At 50.7% G+C, this 27,385-nt stretch overlaps 1 protein-coding gene across 6 annotated transcripts in view; it reads left to right on the forward strand.

Moving 5' to 3' along the window:
- Positions 1-27,385, forward strand: part of ZMYND15 (zinc finger MYND-type containing 15) — a 113,030-nt gene that overhangs the window by 3,960 nt on the left and 81,685 nt on the right. For 3 of the 6 annotated variants that reach the window (XM_063930713.1, XM_063930712.1, XM_063930710.1), the window contains exons 2-14: positions 9,727-10,082; positions 12,817-13,039; positions 13,385-13,540; positions 13,831-13,991; positions 14,422-14,556; positions 14,664-14,750; positions 14,847-14,963; positions 15,083-15,171; positions 15,630-15,731; positions 15,825-15,948; positions 16,636-16,694; positions 18,131-18,291; positions 18,383-18,613. In XM_063930713.1, the coding sequence (XP_063786783.1) occupies positions 9,734-10,082; positions 12,817-13,039; positions 13,385-13,540; positions 13,831-13,991; positions 14,422-14,556; positions 14,664-14,750; positions 14,847-14,963; positions 15,083-15,171; positions 15,630-15,731; positions 15,825-15,948; positions 16,636-16,694; positions 18,131-18,291; positions 18,383-18,563 (1,944 nt within the window). In that variant the 5' untranslated portion in view covers positions 9,727-9,733 and the 3' untranslated portion in view covers positions 18,564-18,613. Of the gene's footprint in view, positions 1-9,726; positions 10,083-12,816; positions 13,040-13,384; positions 13,541-13,830; positions 13,992-14,421; positions 14,557-14,663; positions 14,751-14,846; positions 14,964-15,082; positions 15,172-15,629; positions 15,732-15,824; positions 15,949-16,635; positions 16,695-18,130; positions 18,292-18,382; positions 18,614-27,385 lie in introns of those variants that run through there. The other 3 variants (XM_063930714.1, XM_063930711.1, XM_063930715.1) reach the window with 3 other exon arrangements.

The raw sequence follows: 27,385 nt of genomic DNA on the forward strand, positions 1-27,385 counted from the left end.
ATACCGATCACACCGCTCAGTATAATAATACTGAGTATACACTGATACCGGTCACACCGCTCTGTATAATAATACTGAGTATACGCTGATACCGGTCACACCGCTCTGTATAATAATACTGACTATACGCTGATACCGGTCACACCGCTCTGTATAATAACACTGAGTATACGCTGATGCCGGTCACACCGCTCTGTATAATAATACTGAGTATACGCTGATACCGATCACACCGCTCTGTATAATAATACTGAGTATACGCTGATACCGATCACACCGCACTGTATAATAATACTGAGTATACGCTGATACCGGTCACACCGCTCTGTATAATAACACTGAGTATACGCTGATACCGGTCACACCGCTCTGTATAATAATACTGAGTATACGCTGATACCGATCACACCGCTCTGTATAATAATACTGAGTATACGCTGATACCGGTCACACCGCTCTGTATAATAACACTGAGTATACGCTGATACCAGTCACACCGCTCTGTATAATAACACTGAGTATACGCTGATGCCGGTCACACCGCTCTGTATAATAATACTGAGTATACGCTGATACCGGTCACACCGCTCTGTATAATAATACTAAGTATACGCTGATACCGGTCACACCGCTCTGTATAATAACACTGAGTATACGCTGATACCGGTCACACCGCTCTGTATAATAATACTGAGTATACGCTGATACCGGTCACACCGCTCTGTATAATAATACTGAGTATACGCTGATACCGGTCACACCGCTCTGTATAATAATACTGAGTATACGCTGATACCGGTCACACCGCTCTGTATAATAACACTGAGTATACGCTGATACCGGTCACACCGCTCTGTATAATAATACTGAGTATACGCTGATACCGGTCACACCGCTCTGTATAATAATACTGAGTATACGCTGATACCGGTCACACCGCTCTGTATAATAATACTGAGTATACGCTGATACCGGTCACACCGCTCTGTATAATAATACTGAGTATACGCTGATGCCGGTCACACCGCTCTGTATAATAATACTGAGTATACGCTGATACCGGTCACACCGCTCTGTATAATAATACTGAGTATACGCTGATACCGGTCACACCGCTCTGTATTATAATACTGAGTATACGCTGATACCGGTCACACCTCTCTGTATAATAATACTGAGTATACGCTGATACCGGTCACACAGCTCTGTATAATAATACTGAGTATACGCTGATGCCGGTCACACCGCTCTGTATAATAATACTGAATATACGCTGATACCGGTCACACCGCTCTGTATAATAATACTGAGTATACGCTGATACCGGTCACACCGCTCTGTATAATAATACTGAGCATACGCTGATGCCGGTCACACCGCTCTGTATAATAATACTGAGCATACGCTGATGCCGGTCACACCGCTCTGTATTATAACACTGAGTATACGCTGATACCGGTCACACCGCTCTGTATAATAACACTGAGTATACGCTGATACCGGTCACACCGCTCTGTATAATAATACTGAGTATACGCTGATACCGGTCACACCGCTCTGTATAATAATACTGAGTATACGCTGATACCGGTCACACCGCTCTGTATAATAATACTGAGTATACGCTGATACCGGTCACACCGCTCTGTATAATAATACTGAGTATACGCTGATACCGGTCACTCTGCTCTGTATAATAATACTGAGTATACGCTGATACCGGTCACACCGCTCTGTATAATAACACTGAGTATACGCTGATACCGGTCACACCGCTCTGTATAATAATACTGAGTATACGCTGATACCGGTCACACCGCTCTGTATAATAATACTGAGTATACGCTGATACTGGTCACACCGCTCTGTATAGTAACACTGAGTATACGCTGATACCGGTCACACTGCTCTGTATAATAATACTGAGTATACGCTGATACCGGTCACACCGCACTGTATAATAATACTGAGTATACGCTGATACCGGTCACACCGCTCTGTATAATAACACTGAGTATACGCTGATACTGGTCGTCACACCCTGTATAATAATACTGAGTATACGCTGATACCGGTCACACCGCTCTGTATAATAATACTGAGTATACGCTGATACCGGTCACACCGCACTGTATAATAATACTGAGTATACACTGATACCGGTCACACCGCTCTGTATAATAATACTGAGTATATACGCTGATACCGGTCACACCGCTCTGTATAATAATACTGAGTATACGCTGATACCGGTCACACCGCTCTGTATAATAATACTGAGTATACGCTGATACCGGTCACACCGCTCTGTATTATAACACTGAGTGTACGCTGATACCGGTCACACCGCACTGTGTAATAATACTGAGTATACGCTGATACCGGTCACACCGCTCTGTATAATAACACTGAGTATACGCTGATACCGGTCACACCGCTCTGTATAATAACACTGAGTATACGCTGATACCGGTCACACTGCTCTGTATAATAATACTGAGTATACGCTGATACCGGTCACACTGCTCTGTATAATAACACTGAGTATACGCTGATACTGGTCACACCGCTCTGTATGATAATACTGAGTATACGCTGATACCGGTCACACCGCACTGTATAATAACACTGAGTATACGCTGATACCGGTCACACCGCTCTGTATAATAATACTGAGTATACGCTGATACCGGTCACACTGCTCTGTATAATAATACTGAGTATACGCTGATACCGGTCACACCGCTCTGTATAATAATACTGAGTATACGCTGATACCGGTCACACCGCTCTGTATAATAATACTGAGTATACGCTGATACCGGTCACACCGCTCTGTATAATAATACTGAGTATGCGCTGATACCGGTCACACCGCACTGTATGATAATACTGAGTATACGCTGATACCGGTCACACCGCTCTGTATAATAATACTGAGTATACGCTGATACCGGTCACACCGCTCCGTATAATAATACTGAGAATACGCTGATACCGGTCACACCGCTCTGTATAATAATACTGAGTATACGCTGATACCGGTCACACCGCTCTGTATAATAACACTGAGTATACGCTGATACCGATCACACCGCTCTGTATAATAATACTGAGTATACGCTGATACCGGACACACCGCTCTGTATAATAATACTGAGTATACGCTGATACCGGTCACACCGTACTGTATAATAATACTGAGTATACGCTGATACCGGTCACACCGCTCTGTATAATAATACTGAGTATACGCTGATACCGGTCACCCCGCTCTGTATAATAATACTGAGTATATGCTGATACCGGTCACACCGCACTGTATAATAACACTGAGTATACGCTGATACCGGTCACACCGCTCTGTATAATAATACTGAGTATACGCTGATACCGGTCACACCGCTCTGTATAATAACACTGAGTATACGCTGATACCGGTCACACCGCTCTGTATAATAATACTGAGTATACGCTGATACCGGTCACACCGCTCTGTATAATAACACTGAGTATATGCTGATACCGGTCACACCGCTCTGTATAATAACACTGAGTATACGCTGATACCGATCACACCGCTCTGTATAATAATACTGAGTATACGCTGATACCGGTCACACCGCTCTGTATAATAATACTGAGTATACGCTGATACCGGTCACACCGCTCTGTATAATAATACTGAGTATACGCTGATACCGGTCACACCGCTCTGTATAATAATACTGAATATACGCTGATACCGGTCACACCGCTCTGTATTATAACACTGAGTATACGCTGATACCGGTCACACTGCTCTGTATAATAGTACTGAGTATATACTGATAATGGTCACGCTGCTCTGTATAATAGTACTGAGTATATACTGATAATGATCACACTGCTCTGTATAATAGTACTGAGTATATACTGATTAAGATGATCCTGCACTGTATAATAGTACTGAGTATATAAGACTATTACAGAGACAGGGGGATAACGGCTCGCTGGCATCAGGGACAGCGCCAGGGAGGGACCGGAACACTGGATGCCACCCCTCATATAATCTCCCTTTCCCTGAGCCCTACTTGCTAAGCTATCAGTGGTAATATATACAGCAAAACGCCATTTATAGGTGTAACAGAAAAGACGGTTTCCCCCATTTCTCTGACGTCCTAGTGGATGCTGGGAACTCCGTAAGGACCATGGGGAATAGCGGGCTCCGAAGGAGGCTGGGCACTCTAGAAAGATCTTAGACTACCTGGTGTGCACTGGCTCCTCCCACCATGACCCCCCTCCAAGCCTCAGTTAGATTTCGTGCCCGGCCGAGGTTGGATGCACACTAGGGGCTCTCCTGAGCTCTTAGAAAGTAATAGTCTTAGATTTTTCTATTTTCAGTGAGACATGCTGGCAACAGGCTCACTGCATCGAGGGACTAAGGGGAGAAGAAGCAAACTCGCCTGCTTGCAGCCGGATTGGGCTTCTTAGGCTACTGGACACCATTAGCTCCAGAGGGATCGACCGCAGGCCCAGCCTTGATGTTCGGTCCCGGAGCCGCGCCGCCGTCCCCCTTACAGAGCCAGAAGAAAGAAGATGGTCCGGAAAATCGGCGGCATGAAGACTCTGTCTTCACCAAGGTAGCGCACAGCACTGCAGCTGTGCGCCATTGCTCCTCTCACACACTTCATACTTCGGTCACTGAGGGTGCAGGGCGCTGGGGGGGGCGCCCTGAGGCAGCAATAAAAACACCTTGGCTGGCTAAAATACCTCAATATATAGCCCCAGGGGCTATATATGAGGTAAATACCCCTGCCAGAATTCCATAAAAAGCGGGAGAATAGGCCGCGAAAAAGGGGCGGAGCCTATCTCCTCAGCACACTGGCGCCATTTTCCCTCACAGCTCCGCTGGAGGGAAGCTCCCTAGCTCTCCCCTGCAGTCTACACTACAGAAAAGGGTTAATAAAGAGAGGGGGGGCACTAAATTTAGGCGCAAAATACATTATATATAAAAACAGCAGCTATAGGGGACATAACTCAGTAAGTCCCTGCATTATATAGCGCTCTGGTGTGTGCTGGCATACTCTCACTCTGTCCCCCCAAAGGGCTTTTGTGGGTCCTGTCCTCGTTTAGAGCATTCCCTGTGTGTCTGCGGTGTGTCGGTACGGCTGTGTCGACATGTTGAATGAGGAGGCCTATATGGGACAGAACAGAGGCCGATATATGTGATGTCGCCCCCTGTGGGGCCGACACCAGAGTGGATGGATAGGTGAAAGGTATTAACCGACAGTGTCAACTCCTTACATAAAAGGGTGGATGACGTAACAGCTGTGGGACAGCCGGCTTCTCAGCCCGCGCCTGCCCAGGCGTCTCAAAGGCCATCAGGGGCTCAAAAACGCCCGCTCTCTCAGATGGCAGACACAGATGTCGACACGGAGTCTGACTCCAGTGTCGACAAGGTGGAGACATATACACAATCCACTAGGAACATCCGTGACTTGATCCCGGCAATAAAAAATGTGTTATACATTTCTGACATTAACCCAAGCACCTCTAAAAATGGGTTTTAGGTTTGGGGAGAAAAAACAGGCAGTATTTTGTTCCCCCATCAGATGAATAAATGAAGTGTGTGAAAAGCGTGGGTTCCCCCGTTAAGAAACTGGTAATTTATAAAAAGTTACTGATGGCGTACCCTTTCCCGCCAGGTGGATAAGTTACGCTGGGAGATATCCCCTAGGGTGGATAAGGCGCTCACACGGTTGTCAAAAAAGGTGGCAAGGCCGTTTTAGGAACGGCCACTTTGAAGGTACCTGTTGATAAAAAGCAGGAGGCTATCCTGAAGTCTGTATTTACACACTCAGGTACTAGACTGAAACCTGCAGATCGTGCTGCTGCAGCGTGGTCGGTGACCCTGTCAAGCATACTAGTTTGCTAATATGAGAACATATTAAAGACGTCGTCTTATATATGAGGGATGCACAGAGGGATATTTTGCCGGCTGGCATCCAAAATGAAGGTAATGTCCATTCTGTCAGGAGGGTATTAGAGACCTGTCACTGGACAGGTGATGCTGACTTAAAAAGCGCATAGAGATTCTGCCTTATAAGGGTGAGGAATTATTTGGGGATGGTCTCTGGGACCTCGTATCCACAGCAACTGCTGGGAAGAAATAATTTTACCTCAGGTTTCCTCACAGACACAAATGGCGCTTCCTTTCTGTACAGAGACAAGGGTACAGGGAAAAAGCTGCACCAGTCAGCCTGTTCCCAGAATCAAGATTCTTCCCCCGCCTCCTGTGAGGCCACACCATGACGCGGGTGCTCCACAGGTGTAGCCAGGTACGGTGGGGGGCCGTCTCGAAAATTTCAGCAATTAGTGGGCTCGCTCACAGGTGGATCCCTGTTTCTTTCAAGTAGTATTTCAGGGGTACAAGCTGGAATTCGAGATGTCTCCCCCCAGCCGTTTCCTAAAATATGCCTTGCTGACAACTCCCTCAGGCAGGGAGGCTGTGCTAGAGGCAATTAATAAGCGGTATTCCCAGCAGGTAATACTCAAGGTGCCCCTACTTCAACAAGGACGGGGTTACTATTCCACATGGGTTGGGGTACCGAAACCACATGGTTCGGTGTGACCCATTTTATATTTAAAATCCTTGAACACATACATAAAAAAACTCAAGTTCAAGATGGAATCGCTCAGGGCGGTTATTGCAAGCCTGGACGAGGGGGATTACATGGTATCCCGGGACATCAAGGATGCTTACCTGCATGTCCCCATTTACCATCCTCGCCAGGAGTACCTCAGATTTGTGGTACAGGATTACCATTACCAATTCCAAACACTGCCGTTTGGACTGTACATGGCACCGAGGGTGTTTTATCAAGGTAATGGCCGAAATGATGATACTCCTTTGAAAAAAGGGGAGTTGTAATTATCCCGTACTTGGACAATCTCTTTATAAGGGCGAGGTCCAAGGAGCAGTTGGTAGTCGGGGTAGCACTATTTTGGAAAGTGCTGCAACAGCACGGTTGGATTCTAAACAGTCCAAAGTCACAGCTGGTTCCTATGACACGTCTACTGTTCCTGGGGATGGTTCTGGACATAAACCAGAAATAGTGTTTCTCCCGGAGGAGACAGCCAAGGAGTTGTCATCTCTAGTCAGAGACCTCCTGAAGCCAAAACAGGTAGCGGTGCATCATTGCACGCGAGTCCTGGGAAAAATGGTAGCTTCCTACGAAGCAATCCCATTAGGCAGGTTCCATACAAGAACTTTTCAGAGGGACCTGTTGGACAAGTGGTCCGGATCGCATCTTCCGATGCATAGGCTGATAACCCTGTCTCCAAGGACCAGGGTATCTCTACTGTGGTGGCTGCAGAGTGCCCATCTTCAAGAGGGCCGTATGTTCGGCATACAGGACTAGGTCCTAGTGACCATGGATGCCAGCCTTTGAGGCTGGGGGGCAGTCACACAGGGAAGAAACTTCCAGGGACTTTGGTCAAGTCAGGTTATTTCCCTACACATAAATATTCTGGACCTGAAGGCCATTTACAATGCCCTGAGGCCGGCAAGGCCTCTGCTTCAAAACCAGCCGGTACTGATCCAATCAGACAACATCACGGCAGTCGCCCATGTAAACCAACAGGGCGGCACAAGAAGCAGGATGGCGATGGCAGAAGCCACAAGGATTCTCCGATAGGCGGAAAATCATGTGTTAGCACTGTCAGCAGTGTTCATTCCCGGAGTGGATAACTGGGAGGCAGTTCTTCTCAACAGACACGACCTCCACCCGGGAGAATGGGGACTTCCTCCAGAAGTCTTCCAAAGGATTGTACACCATTGGGAAAGGCCACAGGTGGACTTGATGGCGTCCCGCCTCAACAAAAAGCTATAAAAGATATTGCGCCAGGTCAAGGGACCCTCAGGCGATAGCTGTGGACGCTCTGGTAACACCGTGGGTGTACCAGTCGGTTTATGTGTTCTCCCCTCTGCCTCTCATACCAAAGGTACTGAGAATAATAAGAAGGCGAGGAGTAAGAACGATACTCGTAGATGGCCAAGAAGAACTTGGTACCCAGAACTTCAAGAATTTATATCAGAGGACCCATGGCCTCTGCCACTCAGACAGGACCTGCGGCAGCAGGGGCCCTGTCTGTTCCAAGACTTACCGCGGCTGCGTTTGAAGGCATGGCGGTTGAACACCGGATCCTGAAGGAAAAGGGCATTCCGGAGGAAGTCATTCCTACGCTTACTAAAGCCAGGAAAGAGGTTACAGCAAATCATTATCACCGCATATGGCGAAAATATGTTGCATGGTGTGAGGCCGAAAGGGCCCCAACAGAGGATTTTCGACTAGGTCGATTTCTGCATTTCCTGCAAGCAGGAGTGACTATGGGCCTTAAATTGGGTTCCATTAAGGTACAGATCTCGGCTCTGTCGATTTTCTTTCAAAAAGAACTAGCTTCAGTACCTGAAGTTCAGACATTTATAAAAGGAGTGCTGCATATTCAGCCCCCGTTTGTGCCTCCTGTGGCACCTTGGGATCTCAACGTGGTGTTGAGTTTCTTAAAATCACATTGGTTTGAGCCACCAAAAACCGTGGATCTGAAATATCTCACGTGGAAGGTGGTCATGTTATTGGCCTTGGCTTCGGCCAGGCAAGGATCAGAATTGGCAGCTTTATCATGTAAAAGCCCTTATCTGATTTTCCATATGGATAGGGCAGAATTGAGGACTCGTCCCCAGTTCTCCCTAAGGTGGTGTCAGCGTTTCACCTGAACCAGCCTATTGTGGTGCCTGCGGCTACTAGGGACTTGGAGGACTCCAAGTTGTTAGACGTGGTCAGGGCCCTGAAAATATATGTTTCCAGAACGGCTGGAGTCAGAAAATCTGACTCGCTGTTTATCCTATATGCACCCAACAAGCTGGGTGCTCCTGCTTCTAAGCAGACTATTGCTCGTTGGATTTGTAATACAATTCAGCTTGCACATTCTGTGGCAGGCCTGCCACAGCCAAAATCTGTCAATGCCCATTCCACAAGGAAGGTGGGCTCATCTTGGGCGGCTGCCCGAGGGGTCTCGGCTTTACAACTTTGCCGAGCTGCTACTTGGTCAGGGGCAAACACATTTGCTAAATTCTATAAATTTGATACCCTGGCTGAGGAGGACCTGGAGTTCTCTCATTCGGTGTTGCAGAGTCTTCCGCACTCTCCCGCCCGTTTGGGAGCTTTGGTATAATCCCCATGGTCCTTACGGAGTTCCCAGCATCCACTAGGACGTCAGAGAAAATAAGAATTTACTCACCGGTAATTCTATTTCTCGTAGTCCGTAGTGGATGCTGGGCGCCCATCCCAAGTGCGGTTTATCTGCAATACTTGTACATAGTTATTGTTAACTAAATCGGGTTATTGTTGAGCCATCTGTTGAGAGGCTCTGTTGTTTCATACTGTTAACTGGGTTTCATATCACGAGTTGTACGGTGTGATTGGTGTGGCTGGTATGAGTCTTACCCGGGATTCAAAATCCTTCCTTATTGTGTACGCTCGTCCGGGCACAGTACCTAACTGAGGCTTGGAGGGGGGTCATGGTGGGAGGAGCCAGTGCACACCAGGTAGTCATAAATCTTTCTAGAGTGCCCAGCCTCCTTCGGAGCCCGCTATTCCCCATGGTCCTTACGGAGTTCCCAGCATCCACTACGGACTACGAGAAATAGAATTACCGGTGAGTAAATTCTTATTTTCTTTGTAGGCCAACGATGGAGTTTATTTCGGGCTACCGTGACCCCATGGTGGAGTATTCGGAGCTGCTCTTCAGCTGGTACCAGCGTTACCTGATAGACTGTTTAGGCCAGATGGACAGGAACGTGACGAACCGCCAGCAGGTGCGCAAGCTGAGGGCGCTGCCACGGGACGCGAGCAGCTGGTCCCTCCATGTCCTGCGCAATGACAGCATCTGTCTCCAGTCCAGGAACCCTGAGCTGCAGAACGCAGACCACTTCTACAGCGAAGACGTCGTGCGCCTCAGTGACCTAGAGAAATACGTCAGCCTCGTGGATCTGGACGCACTGCCTAACGGGAAGGTCGGCGGCGGAGCTCGGGAGCCAGGTGGGTGTGATCAGAACCACCTACCGCTCAGAAATGAGACAGTAGACCATTTTGGGCTCAGACCTTTTCAGTATCACTCACCCGGTGGGGTTACAGCAAGCAGAACTCAAATGCTTTGCTTTATTGTTTGAGATGTTTGTCCTATTGGGGCCCAAATTGTATACTGTCCCTGGGGTGTGGTACTAGGTAGGTACTGGGCAATTCTGTGTGTGATGGAGGGGAGGAGAGCCTTATAGCACTGTTTTATTTTTATATGTGATTAAAAATGGTTTATAATGTATTTTTTTCATCCAAAAAGCCAGTTCTTTCCAACGTTAGATTTCTTCTCTCTGACGATCTCTACAGTTAGTTATAACGGCGTACTGTGTGATTATAATATGTAAGCCGCTCCTTTACCATTGGTTGTTCTAGTCACAGTCCACGGCCATTACTTCTCTCTGTATCTCTATTATCGCCGGGGAGTCAGGTTCAGGTTAGCTGAGACCACTGAGGGCATATTTACATAGAAGGAGAGATGATAGCTACAATCTGATTGGTTGATGTGGGCAACACTACCACAGTCAAGTTTTAGAGGCTTTAGTAAATCAACACATCACCCCCCCGAGCCTGGACTGCTTCACTGACCCTGTGTATGATTCTACCCCAGTTCTGTCAAGTCTGCAAAGTTGTCAGTCCTTGTCTGCCGTGACGGTGAGCAGCCTGTCCCCCTTCCCTAATCCCCTCGCATAGCCGCCTGACCCCCTCACATAGCCGCCTGCCCCCTCACATAGCCGCCTGCCCCCCTCACATAGCCGCCTGCCCCCCTCGCATAGCCACCTGCCCCCCTCGCATAGCCGCCTGTCCCCCTCACATAGCCACCTGTCCCCTCACATAGCCGCCTGCCTCCCTCACATAGCCGCCTGCTCGCATAGCCGCCTGTCCCCCTCACATAGCAGCCTGCCCCCCTCACATAGCCACCTGCCCCCCTCGCATAGCCGCCTGCCCCCCTCACATAGCCGCCTGCCCCCCTCACATAGCCACCTGCCCCCCTCACATAGCCGCCTGTCCCCCTCACATAGCTGCCTGCCCCCCTCGCATAGACGCCTGTCCCCTCACATAGCCGCCTGCCCCCCTCACATAGCCACCTGCCCCCCTCACATAGCCGCCTGCCTCCCTCACATAGCCGCCTACCCCCTCACATAGCTGCCTGTCCCCCTTACATAGCCGCCTGTCCCCCTCACATAGCAGCCTGTCCCCTCACATAGCCGCCTGCCTCCCTCACAAAGCCGCCTTCCCCCTCACATAGCTGCCTGCCCTCCTTACATAGCCGCCTGCTCCCTCACATAGCCACCTGCCCCCTCACATAGCCGCCTGCCCCCTTCACATAGCCGCCTGCCCCCTTCACATAGCCGCCTGTCCCCCCTCGCATAGCCGCTTAACCCCCTCGCATAGCCGCCTGTCCCCCTCACATAGCAGCCTGCCCCCCTCATATAGCAGCCTGCCCCCCTCACAGAACCGCCTGCCCCCTCACATAACCACCTGCCTCCTCACATAGCTGCCTGCCCCCTCGCATAACCACCTGCCCCCCTCACATATGCGCCTGCCCCCCTCGCATAACCGCCTGCCCCCCTCGCATAACCACCTGCCTCCTCACATAGCTGCCTGCCCCCTCGCATAACCACCTGCCCCCCTCACATATGCGCCTGCCCCCCTCACATAGCCGCCTGCCCCCCTCGCATAACCACCTGCCTCCTCACATAGCTGCCTGCCCCCTCGCATAACCACCTGCCCCCCTCACATATGCGCCTGCCCCCCTCGCATAACCGCCTGCCTCCTCACATAGCCGCCTGCCCCCTCATGTAGCCGCCTGCCCCCTCACATAGCTGCCTGCCCCCCCTCACATAGCCGCCTGCCCCCCTCGCATAGCCGCCTGCCTCCTCACATAGCCGCCTGCCCCCTCACATAGCCTCCTGCCTCCCTCACATAGCCCCCTCACATAGCCGCCTGATCCCCTTGCATAGCCGCCTGCCTCCCTCCCATAGCCGCCTGCCCCCTCACATAGCCGCCTGCCCCCCTCACATAGCAGCCTGTCCCCTCACATAGCCGCCTGCCCCCTCGCATAGCTGCCTGTCCCCCTCGCATAGCCGCCTGAGCCCCTTGCATAGCCGCCTGCCCCCCTCGCATAGCCACCTGTCCCCCTACCCTCCTTGCATAGCCGCCTGCCCCCTCACATATCCGCCTGCCCCTCGCATAGCAGCCTGCCCCCCTCACATAGCCGCTTGCACCCCCCCTTGCTTAGCCTCCTGTCCCCCTCGCTTAGCCTCCTACCCCCCTTGCATAGCCGCCTGTCCCCCTTGCTTAGCCTCCTACCCCCCTTGCATAGCCGCCTGTCCCCCTCGCTTAGCCTCCTACCCCCCTTGCATAGCCGCCTGTCCCCCTCGCTTAGCCTCCTACCCCCCTTGCATAACCGCCTGTCCCCCTCGCTTAGCCTCCTACCCCCCTTGCATAGCCGCCTGTCCCCCTCGCATAGCCGCCTGTTCCCCTCGCTTAGCCTCCTACCCCCCTCGCATAGCCGCCTACTGCCTATTGAAAGCTAGGTTTAGGCTTTATATGTCCATGATAGTGAAGACAGATATTAGCAGCGAGGATCCCGGGTGAAAGAGCTGACGCTTGTTTCTCACTCACGATGTATAAATTGTGGTACTCGGGGACCTGAGAGCCCCTGTAGTGACGTTCTCCATTTATTCCTCCGCAGATGACCTGTGCCGGATCCAGTACCTGCTGGTAGTGGCGGAGGATGCGGGCACTGTGATGGGCATAGATTTCCTGATGGCCGGCAGCGGTGACAGCCAGAGAGAGCGGCTGATGACGGCGGTCAGGGCCTACTATCTGCTCTGTCAGTGCATGGCGAGACCAATGGACGGCGGCCCGGCCCGGCGGCCTATGTGTGTGGCCGTGTCCGAGCCGCTGGAGCGCTGGTAAGCATGCCGGCCCGCTCTTTGTCCTGGGTGTACAGGGATGGAGGTAGGGGACAGGACTCCGTGCATGGACCACAGCCAGCAGATGTATGTTCTACAGAAATAATCCCTTCACTGTCACCACCAAGAAAGTAGGGATCACGTCTTTGTCAATGTAATCTATTAACCCTACTGAGCAGTGGTGGTCATGGCCCACAGTGGTCCATCCATGCTATCGGTGCCTCATAGGACCCAGCCACTAGGCCATATGCAGTTGTCCACAAGTGTGTGGTGCAGTTGGACAGAGATCTGCCGGTGTATCGGATCTTCTTCACCTCCTAATCTGGAATTTCTTCCCCCCTCTAGCTTACTCAGAAAACTCCTCCCTTTCCTGGGGGTCCATGTCCATAAACAGCCGCTGAGAGACTGGTCCACCGAGGCAAGCTTTGTCTTCTCCGCAAAGAGGGCGCAAAACTGCCACGTGTGTAAGAAGAGGAGCTTCGAAGCCACGCTTCTCCCTTGGTAAGGCGAGTGGTTAGAGAGCTATGGTTTTGTCCAGCTATGGTACGCCAGGGTGCATAGGGACTTAATTTAGTGGCAAAATCCAACATCGTATGATCCTATCCCTATAATCTGGAGTCATTCTGTATTTAAAGTTGCTATTGTATTGCCCCATCCCTATGATCTGGAGTCACTCTGTATATAATCCTGGCATGTCCGTCCCTTATAACGCTTGTCCCTTCCCCTGTAATCCAGAGTCACGTCATATGTAGACCTGTTATGACCGATGACGTCTCTTTCTCTGCCCTCAGCGATAAGTGCGGCGCGGTCCTCTACTGCTCGAAGACGTGTAAAAAGTTTGACTGGAAGAAATGCCCATCAGATATCAGCCACGAGTACTGGTGTGAAAAGATGACGCAGTTTATGCAGAGCGAAGACGCCTTGGCGGATCTTCCGTTTTGCTTCAGCAAAGGTGGGTGATGACCAGTGACATACCTGGGACATATGTGGCCCGTTATGGGCCTGGGATCCTGTGTCATCCCCCAACCTTCTCCTGCTTAATGCTCTCCATTATAGGTCACATTATTGTCCCTATACTGTAGATGAGGTTTCACCCTTTATTCTCCTGTGCCAGGCTCTTTCTCTCTCATTTTTATTTTATTTTCTGTTTCCTCTCTTCCCTTCTCCATCTTCATCTCTTATTCTTACTGGTATCTTCTTCTCTCTGTTCTCCATCTGTCTGTCTCATCATCCCTTCATCTGCAGTAAATTCGCTGTCCTATGTCCTGTCTACCTCCTCATTCCATCTTCCTCTCCAGCTCTTCCAAGTCCCATCTCCATGTCCCACATCTCTCCCTCTCTCTCGTCCCGTCCTTATATTGTTCATGGTCTTCTCCTAATAGAGGTGACAAGCCGCTCATTTGACAATGAGAAGTTCCTGAGTGCTCGGGGTCTTACCAGAGGTTATTGGACGGTGGAGAGCGTTCATCACTACACCAGCTGCCTGCAGCAGAGGAAACCAGCATGGGACATGGATGGTGAGAACTTTATTGACCAGTTTTACCATTCCAGGAACCAGTCCTGTGTCCTTCTCATAAACAGCTATCCATTGGCTGCTATGAATGACAAGGCGCTTGTGTTACAGGTGGAAGAGAACGATCTGAGCCCCTACTGGGGGACACCGAGATTCTTCTCAAGCAGACGCCTAAGGAAAAACGCAAGAACTCATTGGGTAAGTAACCCCATGGAAGTGACCTACCTATTCTTCTTCTTCACCGACCTTGCAGACCCCATCTCTTCTCCATCATATCTCCTGCTGTCCTTCTAGTGACCTGGAAGGAGTACTATGACTGGAGGGGCCTGAATTTAGACAATCCTGTAGCGGCTCTTCTCACCTATCCGCTGACCATCTATCACATCATCTCCGCGATGGTTCCCCAGCACTGTGAGTACTTTGGTGGAAGGGAAACTGTCCACAACCCTGGGTACTATAGGTGGCCGTCACCCCTGCAAAGGAAAAAGGCCAATGGGCGGCACTGACACTGACTCTTCCTTTGCCTCTAGTTCCTGAGCTGAATATCCTAAAGAAACAGTCGTTGAGGATCCACATTATAGAAGCAGGACGGGAGTACACATGTATAATGCTATTCTGGGTGAGCACGCCTTCTTCTTCGTGGAAGCCACTCAATGATAAGTTCGGAATAGAGGATACAGAACCTGGGCCAGATGCCTTCCACCCATGTGGAACTAAGGGGGCCCACTTATCAACGCGTTTTAGCTATTTAAAACTCGTTGCGTATGATGAATGGTGTTCCGGCCAATCTGCTTCCAACTGTCATTTTTCAAACACATGACAGGAGCTGATTGGCTGGAGTCGCCATTTATCATACGCAATAAGTTTTAAATAGTTGATAGTTCAGTAACTGGTCAAACCACTATTCCTCATCGCTGGAATCCCTACTACCTGGATCAGAAGATTAGTGGAAGGGTTCTTTACTGTAAAGGCAGATAATTTGCCGACTCCTGACCCCATGAAGCGTTTTTGCTCAGCCTAGCTATGTAACTGTGTGAATATCACTGAACATTGTCGTTTTTTGCATCCTTCCGGCAGGAACTGGCGGTTTTGATGCCCAACGTGGTGTTCGAGTTGGTGTTTGTGGGTACAGACCTCCCAGCGGAGGAGGACGAGAGAAGCTTCATCATACACAAGAAGGTGAGATGATCGGGGAGATCGGTAAAGGGACAATAGCTGCTTTCACCCTGTAATATTAACATGAAACTTTAACGCCCCCTCCCCTTATCGCAGGAGTCGGAGGTGGTCTGCTCCGATGATACGCTTACGAACGGGAAAGGAGTGCGCGGCATACACGTCAAAGTCCACGTCCGGCCCTATCACAACCTCCAAGCGGCCAAGCCGGACCTTGTGATTGGTTTGTATCAACCTAATGGTTTTCGTACAAGTCCGATGTTTAGGGGTCTTGTGATATATCGCTCCCCCGTCAGCCGCAGCATAATTAACTTTCTGCAGTGTTTGTGGGGCAGCAACCTGCACCGTTCTACGAAACGAAGGTGCATCGCTCCCGTCTTGTAGACGTGCCAGGCTCATGGTCTGCGTCGACGGACCCGGGCTTCCTACACCCGGGGTTCAGCTTACTCAGACGCACCGAGGTGTGCTGCCATCGCGTGTCGCTACCGATGGTTGCAATGGCCGCGATGGGGATCCGATGCTGGGTCCTCAGACGAGCCCTGTTTGTGGGAATTCAGGGCGTCTGACGATCACAATAATAGTATCTGATTGGGGCTCAGGCCGCTGATGTCAGCACACGACGGAGATCTCGGCTCCAGTGGGATCCAGTTTTGGCTCACTGCGGCTTTCGTGCTCTCTCCAGAGATTTTATGGGGCGTGTTTTGCGGTGACGGACAGTGTATGGCTCCGGGGGACACCTGGCAGCAGGATGAGGGGTCTCTTGCTTGTAGGAATAGTTGTATGTAAATATCCCTGTATCACCCAACATCTGAAATACAATAGCGTAATAAGGGATACAGGGACTGCGGGATATGTTACCTGCCATATATTGCTACATAGCTAACCTCCAATTCTATCTCTGTCACTGCAGGCTTCAACTCTGGGTTTGGATTAAATGATGCCTGGCTGAGCACTCTGCCTCGCCTGCAGGTATGTGATATAGCAATTATCTCCTGTCACATATATCAGCAGGGTGACGGAGACAGAAGGGAGCTATGAGCCTGTCCCTCCCCCTGCCGGGTGTCACAGTGACACAGACAGGAGGGAGCTATGAGGATGCCCCTCCCCCTGCAGGGTGACACAGTGACACAGACAGAAAGGGAGCTATGAGGATGCCCCTCCTCCTGCAGGGTGACACAGTGACACAGACAGAAGAGAGCTACGAGCCTGTCCCTCCCCCTGCAGGGTGACACAGTGACACAGACAGAAGGGAGCTATAAGCCTGCCCCTCCCCCGGCAGGGTGACATAGTGACACAGACAGGAGGGAGCTATGAGCCTGTCCCTCCTCCTGAAGGGTGACACAGTGACACAGAAAGGAGCTATGAGCCTGTCCCTCCCCCTGCAGGGTGACACAGACAGAAGGGAGCTATGAGCCTGTCCCTCCCCCTGCAGGGTGACACAGACAGAAGGGAGCTATGAGCCTGTCCTTCCTCCTGAAGGGTGACACAGTGACACAGAAGTGAGCTATGAGCTTGTCCCTCCCCCTGCAGGGTGACACAGACAGAAGGGAGCTATGAGCCTGTCCTTCCTCCTGAAGGGTGACACAGTGACACAGAAGGGAGCTATGAGCTTGTCCCTCCCCCTGCAGGGTGACACAGACAGAAGGGAGCTATGAGCTTGTCCCTCCCCCTGCATGGTGACACAGTGACACAGACAGAAGGGAGCTATGAGCCTGCCCTTCCCCCTGCAGGGTGGCACAGCGACACAGACAGAAGGGAGCTATGAGCCTGTCCCTCCCCCTGCAGGGTGACACAGACAGAAGGGAGCTATGAGCCTGTCCTTCCTCCTGAAGGGTGACACAGTGACACAGAAGGGAGCTATGAGCTTGTCCCTCCCCCTGCAGGGTGACACAGACAGAAGGGAGCTATGAGCCTGTCCTTCCTCCTGAAGGGTGACACAGTGACACAGAAGGGAGCTATGAGCTTGTCCCTCCCCCTGCAGGGTGACACAGACAGAAGGGAGCTATGAGCTTGTCCCTCCCCCTGCATGGTGACACAGTGACACAGACAGAAGGGAGCTATGAGCCTGCCTTTCCCCCTGCAGGGTGGCACAGCGACACAGACAGAAGGGAGCTATGAGCCTGTCCCTCCCCCTGCAGGGTGACACAGACAGAAGGGAGCTATGAGCCTGTCCCTCCTCCTGAAGGGTGACACAGTGACACAGAAGGGAGCTATGAGCCTGCCCCTCCCCCTGCAGGGTGACACAGACAGAAGGGAGCTATAAGCCTGCCCCTCCCCCTACAGGGTAACACAGTGACACAGACAGAAGGGAGCTATGAGCCTGCCCCTCCCCCTGCAGGGTAACACAGGCAGGGTGATAGACGGAGCGGTTACATGTCTGGTATACAGTATCTGTTGTATTCCAGGCACTGAGGGTTCCGGCCTATTTCTCGGACTGCTCTCAGTACAGCTGCGATGTGGATGGACAGGTGGTTGCCACAGCGACGGGTGGGACTGTCAGCCCTCCGGTACTGAACCCGTTTCGCTCTCCCTTGAGAATTGCAGCCACCGACAACTGCATGCCGTGGTGAGTAACCGGAGCCGCGGGTAATGGAATGAACGCCGCGCAGTCACGGTGACAAAGACTTACTGCGTCATTCTATCTTCTCCTCTCTCAGGTACAACAACGCGTTTCTCTTCTATCTGATCTACAAATCTGCCCAGTGCAACCCCAAGAAGCGCAATGGCCAAGTGCCCAGCGAGCCGGCCCAGGCCCCGCCCCCCGAAACCGCCAGTGATGCCCAGGCACGTAGGAAGAAGAAGCAGAACGGGCGAAACCCACCTCGGAAGCACAAATAAGTCTGACGCCTGCAGCTGCCGGTAATAAAGAGCTATAACATCTCCTTCTATGTATGTATATGTATATATTTATTTATACTGGCGACTGTCCTGTAGATGGCGCAAAAGCTCGTCATAACATATTAATTGCATTAACAATGTTAAACGTACTAGGGCTGCTGGACCGGTCTTACTATGGGTAAGAGACTCATGCAAGCACAGGTTAAAGTAACATCAGGTGGTGGTCAGGCTTTACTCGGTGATAAAGCCAAGGTGGGCGGTGCTGATGGAGTGGAGCGGAAGCTGGCAGATAATGGGCATGTCGGCACCTTAATTGTAGTCACCGCTTGCCCCCTACCTGTAGACAATTCCAAGGTCTCCACACAGAAGTGTCGCCGCAATAACACATCATTTACCACTGCAGCAATTTACTAAGGAAACGGGATTTTGGCTTGAAGTTCCGCCTGTCAGATCACAGAATCGACCTTCGGAATGTTTTATCGCTGAGATAACGCTTTGCGAAATTATTTTTGATGAACGCTTCCTTTTAATTTTTTTGCAGCACTTCTCGTGCGATGTTAGTGATCTCCTTGCGGCGTAATAATTTACTAAAGGAAACGTACACTTATAAAGATTGACGAGACCCCAATAAGACCCAGACCCTACTATATACTATCATTGCAGAATAATCAAGAGTCCTGGGGCTCTCATTGGTCTATTTTGTAAGACTGGTTTGGGGGTGTATTTGGATGGGTCGGGGGTAGGGTGCTATTGTGATCTGATTTGGCATGGGTAAATGTTGAGGGGCGTGAGTGAATGTCCTAAATAATCTAAGAAACTATAAGGGGTCTCGCGCACCCTGTTTCCCCACAATGATCTCCCCTCCCCCACTGAGAGCGGAGACGTCTTTCAGATTTAGAGGCACATTTATTTATTATTGGGTTTTAGATACGCTAATTTAATTTCTTGTCGCGAAATAAATGATTGCTGGGATGTCACATGACACATATCCAGGAGCATAGTGCTACATAGCGAGCCCGTCACTGTGGTGTGTAAAAGTAATCACTAATACAATCACTTTACTTTGTGCGTCAGGTGCCGGTTGCGCTACGGTGCGCTCTACAGACCTCACATGAGCCAGCTGCCATTGTCAGGGAGGGATCCTAATAATCCCTCTCCTGGGAAACTTTGATACATGCAGCCCATAGGTTAAAGATGGTGAGAGCTAGATGCCAATCCAGGGACATGACCACGACCTCTGCGACATAACCATACCCCCCTAACATACCAGAGGCAGGCTTTCAGATATGTCAGATGTTGGGAGGTAGGGTTAAAGAAATACATATCTCAGCACCCTGGGACTTGTAGTACCACAGCAGCGGCAGGCACACAGTTTGCCTAGTGCTATAATCGTTCCTGTCTACTCTCCTGATAATCTCCAGAAAACTCCTGAATTTGAGGGTACTGTATTTTCCCAGGCTCCTGGGAGAGTCGGCGTCCTCGCAGAACCGGGGTCACCCCAATGAAGTGGGTGGGACTCGGATGTCGCTGTTCACAGCAAATCGCCCCCCTGCTCCCCCCGCCTGGACCTCCTGCAGATGACCTGAACAGTAGGTGAGTATGACAGTAAGATAGACAAGAACACAAGAACGGCAGATGGTCCTGGACCTCTGCGGGGTTAATATTCACCCTGTCTTGTCCAACCATCGCAGCAATGCTTCCCTCTGTTGTAGTGCGTGCATGCGCTGTGTTGTAGACACGTTCTTTCTCACCCCTGGGCCTACAGAATGGGATCTGCAGCCATGACAAATCAATAAGCATTGCAGCCCAAACAACTCATTTTGGGGCCTATTTATCAAAGTGTTGAGGTCTTTGTTGCTGGTAAATATGGGTCACCCACTGGCTAGAACCCCCTGATACATAACACGGCAGCCAGTGGGTCGTTGGACAGCGAGACCCTGGAGCACCACATAGAATTACTACTGTAATATTTCTGTTCCAGCATCCTCCGCATGTATCCGGCACTATGAGTGTATGCCCGGCATACACCAACGGGAGGTCTGACTGGGACCCAACCCCCTAAAATGTCCTCTGGGATCCAATGTTACCACTCTGTGACGTTTTTATCCAAATCCATCCAGTGGAAGGCCCAGAACAGGCTGCCCAGGTCATAGTTCTGCCAGCATACAATGCAGGTGGTCCGACTGGGACCCTAACCCTCCTAAAACCTTGCCAGGATCAAACTGGACCACCTCGCGTTGGTTACATCCCAATCTGTGCAGGGGCAGGGCCGTCTTTTCGTATGGGCTCAGTGAGCACTTGCCCAAGGGCCCCAGGAATATAAGGGCCCTAGGCTGATAGCTGAGGGTCCCCTCTTTCCAGGGGAAAATCTGGGCGCAGGACGGGCGCTGAGCATGCGCCCACATCTTTTTTTGATAAATTTCCGTTTGGATTGCACACTGCGATCCAACCTCAATTAGCCCCATTGTCAGGTAACAGGAAGTCTGTAATGTCTTGTTTCAGTAAGTACTATAATACCTGTACACAAGAGACTTGTTCTCCTCTCCAATGCCTGACTGACCCACTCTCCTGTATATACTGGGGTAACCTAGTCCTACCTTCCAGTACTCTGATTCCCTGACATCCACCTCCCAGTAATGTCGCCCTGAGGAGAATCCCCTGGTGCTTATTATCAGAGGATAAGCCTTAAACCTCACTGTGTTCTGGACGATTCTGCATTATATGTGACCAGGATGCAGTTTCCTGTCATTAGCTATATACAGTATATATTTTCTCTGACGTCCTAGTGGATGCTGGGTACTCCGTAAGGACCATGGGGATTATACCAAAGCTCCCAAACGGGCGAGAGAGTGCGGATGACTCTGCAGCACTGAATGAGCAAACTCAAGGTCCTCCTCAGCCAGGGTATCAAACTTGTAGAATTTAGCAAACGTGTTTGATCCCGACCAGGTAGCAGCTCGGCAAAGTTGTAAAGCCGAGACCCCTCGGGCTGCCGCCCAAGAAGAGCCCACCTTCCTCGTGGAATGGGCTTTGACTGATTTAGGATGCGGCAGTCCAGCCGCAGAATGTGCAAGTTGAATCGTGCAACAGATCCAGCGAGCAATAGTCTGGGGAATAGACGGGCTCCGCAGGAGACTAGGCACTCTAAAAGAAAGATTAGGTACTATCTGGTGTGCACTGGCTCCTCCCTCTATGCCCCTCCTCCAGACCTCAGTTAGAATCTGTGCCCGGCTCGAGCTGGTTGCACACTAGGGGCTCTCCTGAGCTTCTAGTAAAGAAAGTATTTGTTAGGTTTTTTATTTTCAGTGAGATCTGCTGGCAACAGACTCACTGCTACGAGGGACTAAGGGGAGAGAAGCGAACCTACCTGCTTGCAGCTAGCTTGGGCTTCTTAGGCTACTGGACACCATTAGCTCCAGAAGGATCGAACACAGGACCCGTCCTCGATTGTCCGGTCCCGGAGCCGCGCCGCCGTCCCCCTTGCAGAGCCAGAAGCAAGAAGAACATCCTGAAAATCGGCAGCTGAAGACTCAGGTCTTCATTAAGGTAGCGCACAGCACTGCAGCTGTGCGCCATTGCTCCCTATGCACACCATATACTCCGGTCACTGATGGGTGCAGGGCGCTGGGGGGGGGCGCCCTGGGCTGCAATTAGAGTACCTTACATTTGCAAACAGCACATAATATAGTCTAAAAAACTATATATCTGCAAAAATCCCCCGCCATAATATAAATATAAGAGCGGGAGAAGTCCGCCGAGAAGGGGGCGGGACTATTTCCCTCAGCACACTGGCGCCATTTCCTCTTCACAGCTCCGCTGGAAGACAGCTCCCCAGGCTCTCCCCTGCAGTTTCCAGGCTCAAAGGGTAAAAAAGAGAGGGGGGGCACTAAATTTAGGCGCAAACTGTATATGTAAAGCAGCTATAGGGAAAAATCACTTTGTGTTAGTGTAAATCCCTGATTATATAGCGCTGTGGTGTGTGCTGGCATACTCTCTCTCTGTCTCCCCAAAGGACTTTGTGGGGTCCTGTCCTCAGTCAGAGCATTCCCTGTGTGTGTGCGGTGTGTCGGTACGGCTGTGTCGACATGTTTGATGAGGAGGCTTATGTGGAGGCGGAGCAGGTGCCGATAAGTATGATGTCACCCCCTGCGGGGTCGACACCAGAGTGGATGGATATGTGGAAGGTTTTACACGACAGTGTCAACTCCTTGCATAAAAGGTTCGATGACATAACAGCTGTGGGACAGCCGGCTTCTCAGCCAGTGCCTGCCCAGGCGTCTCAAAGGCCATCGGGGGCTCAAAAACGTCCGCTACCTCAGATGGCAGACACAGATGTCAACACAGAGTCTGACTCCAGTGTCGACGAGGACGAGACTAATGTACATTCCACTAGGGCCATCCGTTGCATGATTACGGCAATGAAAAATGTGTTGCACATTTCTGACATTAACCCAGGTACCACTAAAAAGAGTATTATGTTTGGCGAGAAAAAGCAACCAGTGGTTTTTCCCCCATCAAATGAGTTGAATGAAGTGTGTGAAGAAGCGTGGGCTTCCTCCGATAAGAAACTAGTGATTTCTAAAAAGTTACTGATGGTGTACCCTTTCCCGCCAGAGGACAGGTCACGTTGGGAGACATCCCCGAGGGTGGATAAGGCGCTCACACGCTTGTCAAAAAAGGTTGCACTGCCGTCTCAGGATACGGCCGACTTAAAGGAGCCTGCGGATAGAAAGCAGGAGGCTATCCTGAAGTCTGTGTATACACACTCTGGTACTCTACTGAGACCTGCTATTGCTTCAGCTTGGATGTGTAGTGCTGCAGCAGCTTGGTCCGATAATGTGTCAGAAAATATTGATACCCTCGACAGGGATACGATTTTGCTAACCATAGAGCATATTAAAGACGTCGTCTTATATATGAGAGATGCACAGAGGGATATTTGCCGGCTGGCATCTAGAATTAATGCAATGTCCATTTCTACCAGGAGAGTATTATGGACTCGGCAGTGGACAGGTTATGCGGATTCTAAAAGGCACATAGAGGTTTTGCCTTACAAGGGTGATGAATTGTTTGGGGATGGTCTCTCGGACCTCGTTTCCACAGCAACAGCTGGGAAGTCGACATTTTTACCTCAGGTTCCCTCACAGCCTAAGAAAGCACCGTATTATCAGGTACAGTCCTTTCGGCCCCAGAAAGGCAAGCGGGTTAAAGGCGCGTCCTTTCTGCCCAGAGGCAGGGGTAGAGGGAAAAAGCTGCACCATACAGCCAGTTCCCAAGAACAAAAATCCTCCCCTGCTTCCACTAAGTCCACCGCATGACGCTGGGGCTCCACTGGTGGAGCCAGGTGCGGTGGGGGCCCGTCTCCGGAACTTCAGCGACCAGTGGGTTCGCTCACAGGTGGATCTCTGGGTTCTACAAGTGGTATCTCAGGGATACAAGCTGGAATTCGAGACGTCTCCCCCTCGCCGTTACCTCAAATCAGCCTTGCCAGCTACTCCCCAGGACAGGGAGGTAGTACTGGCGGCAATTCACAAGCTGTACCTCCAGCAGGTGATAATAAAAGTTCCCCTCCTTCAACAGGGACGGGGTTACTATTCCACAATGTTTGTGGTACCGAAACCAGACGGTTCGGTGAGACCCATTCTAAATTTGAAATCCTTGAACACTTATATAAGGAAGTTCAAGTTCAAAATGGAATCGCTCAGGGCGGTTATTGCAAGCCTGGAAGAGGGGGATTACATGGTATCACTGGACATCAAGGATGCTTACCTACATGTCCCCATTTACCCACCTCACCAGGTGTACCTCCGTTTTGTGGTACAGGACTGCCATTACCAATTCCAGACGTTGCCGTTTGGTCTGTCCACGGCACCGAGGGTATTTACCAAAGTTATGGCCGAAATGATGATACTCCTTCGAAAGAAGGGAGTTATAATTATCCCGTACTTGGATGATCTCCTTATAAAGGCGAGGTCCAGGGAGCAGTTGTTGGTCGGAGTAGCACTATCTCAGGAAGTGCTACAACAGCACGGCTGGATTCTGAATATCCCGAAGTCGCAGCTGGTTCCTACGACGCGTCTGCTGTTCCTGGGTATGATTCTGGACACAGAACAGAAGAAGGTGTTTCTCCCGGAGGAGAAGGCCAAGGAGTTGTCATCTCTGGTCAGAGACCTCCTAAAACCAAAACAGGTGTCGGTGCATCACTGCACGCGAGTCCTGGGAAAGATGGTAGCTTCTTATGAGGCAATTCCATTCGGCAGGTTCCATGCACGGATCTTTCAGTGGGATCTGTTAGACAAGTGGTCCTGATCGCATCTTCAGATGCATCGGCTGATCACCCTGTCCCCGAGGGCCAGGGTGTCTCTGCTGTGGTGGCTGCAGAGTGCTCATCTTCTCGAGGGCCGCAGATTCGGCATACAGGACTGGATCCTGGTGACCACGGATGCAAGCCTCAGGGAAGAAACTTCCAAGGACAATGGTCGAGTCAGGAAGCTTCTCTACACATAAATATTCTGGAACTAAGGGCCATTTACAATGCCCTAAGTCAGGCAAGACCCCTGCTTCAAAACCAGCCGGTGCTGATTCAGTCAGACAACATCACGGCGGTCGCCCATGTAAACCGACAGGGCGGCACAAGAAGCAGGATGGCGATGGCAGAAGCTACAAGGATTCTCCGATGGGCGGAAAATCACGTGATAGCACTGTCAGCAGTGTTCATTCCGGGAGTGGGCAACTGGGAAGCAGACTTCCTCAGCAGGCACGACCTCCACCCGGGAGAGTGGGGACTTCATCCAGAAGTCTTCCAGCTGATTGTAAATCGTTGGGAAAGGCCACAGGTGGACATGATGGCGTCCCGCCTCAACAAAAAGCTAAAAAGATATTGCGCCAGGTCAAGGGACCCTCAGGCGATAGCTGTGGACGCTCTAGTGACACCATGGGTGTACCAGTCGGTTTATGTGTTCCCTCCTCTTCCTCTCATACCAAAGGTACTGAGGATAATAAGAAAGAGAGGAGTAAGAACTATACTCATCGTTCCGGATTGGCCAAGAAGGACTTGGTACCCGGAACTACAAGAAATGATCTCAGAGGACCCTTGGCCTCTGCCTCTCAGACAGGACCTGCTACAGCAGGGGCCCTGTCTGTTCCAAGACTTACCGCGGCTGCGTTTGACGGCATGGCGGTTGAACGCCGGATCCTGATGGAAAAGGGCATTCCGGTTGAAGTCATTCCTACGCTGATAAAAGCTAGGAAGGATGTGACAGCAAAACATTATCACCGCATATGGCGAAAATATGTTGCTTGGTGTGAGGCTATGAAGGCCCCAACAGAAGAATTTCAGCTGGGTCGATTTCTGCACTTCCTACAGTCAGGAGTGACTATGGGCCTAAAATTGGGATCCATTAAAGTCCAGATTTCGGCCCTGTCTATTTTCTTTCAGAAAGAACTGGCTTCACTGCCTGAAGTTCAGACGTTTGTTAAGGGAGTGCTGCATATTCAGCCCCCTTTTGTGCCCCCAGTGGCACCTTGGGATCTCAACGTTGTGTTGGATTTCCTAAAATCACATTGGTTTGAGCCACTTCAGACCGTGGAGTTGAAATATCTCACGTGGAAAGTGGTCATGCTTTTGGCCTTGGCTTCGGCTAGGCGTGTGTCAGAATTGGCGGCTTTATCATGTAAAAGCCCCTATCTGATCTTCCATATGGACAGGGCAGAATTGAGGACTCGTCCCCAATTTCTCCCTAAGGTGGTATCAGTGTTTCATTTGAACCACCCTATTGTGGTGCCTGCGGCTACTTGGGACTTGGAGGCTTCCAAGTTGCTGGACGTAGTCAGGGCCCTGAAAATCTATGTTTCCAGGACGGCTAGAGTCAGAAAAACTGACTCGCTGTTTATTCTGCATGCACCCAACAAGCTGGGTGCTCCTGCTTCTAAGCAGACTATTGCTCGCTGGATCTGTTGCACGATTCAACTTGCACATTCTGCGGCTGGACTGCCGCATCCTAAATCAGTCAAAGCCCATTCCACGAGGAAGGTGGGCTCTTCTTGGGCGGCAGCCCGAGGGGTCTTGGCTTTACAACTTTGCCGAGCTGCTACCTGGTCGGGATCAAACACGTTTGCAAAATTCTACAAGTTTGATACCCTGGCTGAGGAGGACCTTGAGTTTGCTCATTCAGTGCTGCAGAGTCATCCGCACTCTCCCGCCCGTTTGGGAGCTTTGGTATAATCCCCATGGTCCTTACAGAGTTCCCAGCATCCACTAGGACGTCAGAGAAAATAAGAATTTACTCACCGGTAATTCTATTTCTCGTAGTTCGTAGTGGATGCTGGGCGCCCGTCCCAAGTGCGGACTCTCTGCAATACATGTATATAGTTATTGCTTAACTAAAGGGTTTTGTTATGAGCCATCTGTTGAGAGAGGCTCAGTTATTGTTCATACTGTTAACTGGGTATAGTTATCACGAGTTATACGGTGTGATTGGTGTGGCTGGTATGAGTCTTACCCGGGATTCCAAATCCTTTCCTTGTAGTGTCAGCTCTTCCGGGCACAGTTTCCCTAACTGAGGTCTGGAGGAGGGGCATAGAGGGAGGAGCCAGTGCACACCAGATAGTACCAAATCTTTCTTTTAGAGTGCCCAGTCTCCTGCGGAGCCCGTCTATTCCCCATGGTGCTTACGGAGTCCCCAGCATCCACTACGGACTACGAGAAATAGAATTATCGGTGTGTAAATTCTTATTATTAGCATCTGTGGTTACATCAGGTAATATGTCTGTAGCAGTGGCGTGCGGTGAGGTCAGTGGCTGCTGAGGCACTGCAGCCAAAA

The sequence above is a fragment of the Pseudophryne corroboree genome, chromosome 6 (genome assembly GCF_028390025.1).
Source record: "Pseudophryne corroboree isolate aPseCor3 chromosome 6, aPseCor3.hap2, whole genome shotgun sequence".
NCBI lineage: Eukaryota > Metazoa > Chordata > Amphibia > Anura > Myobatrachidae > Pseudophryne > Pseudophryne corroboree.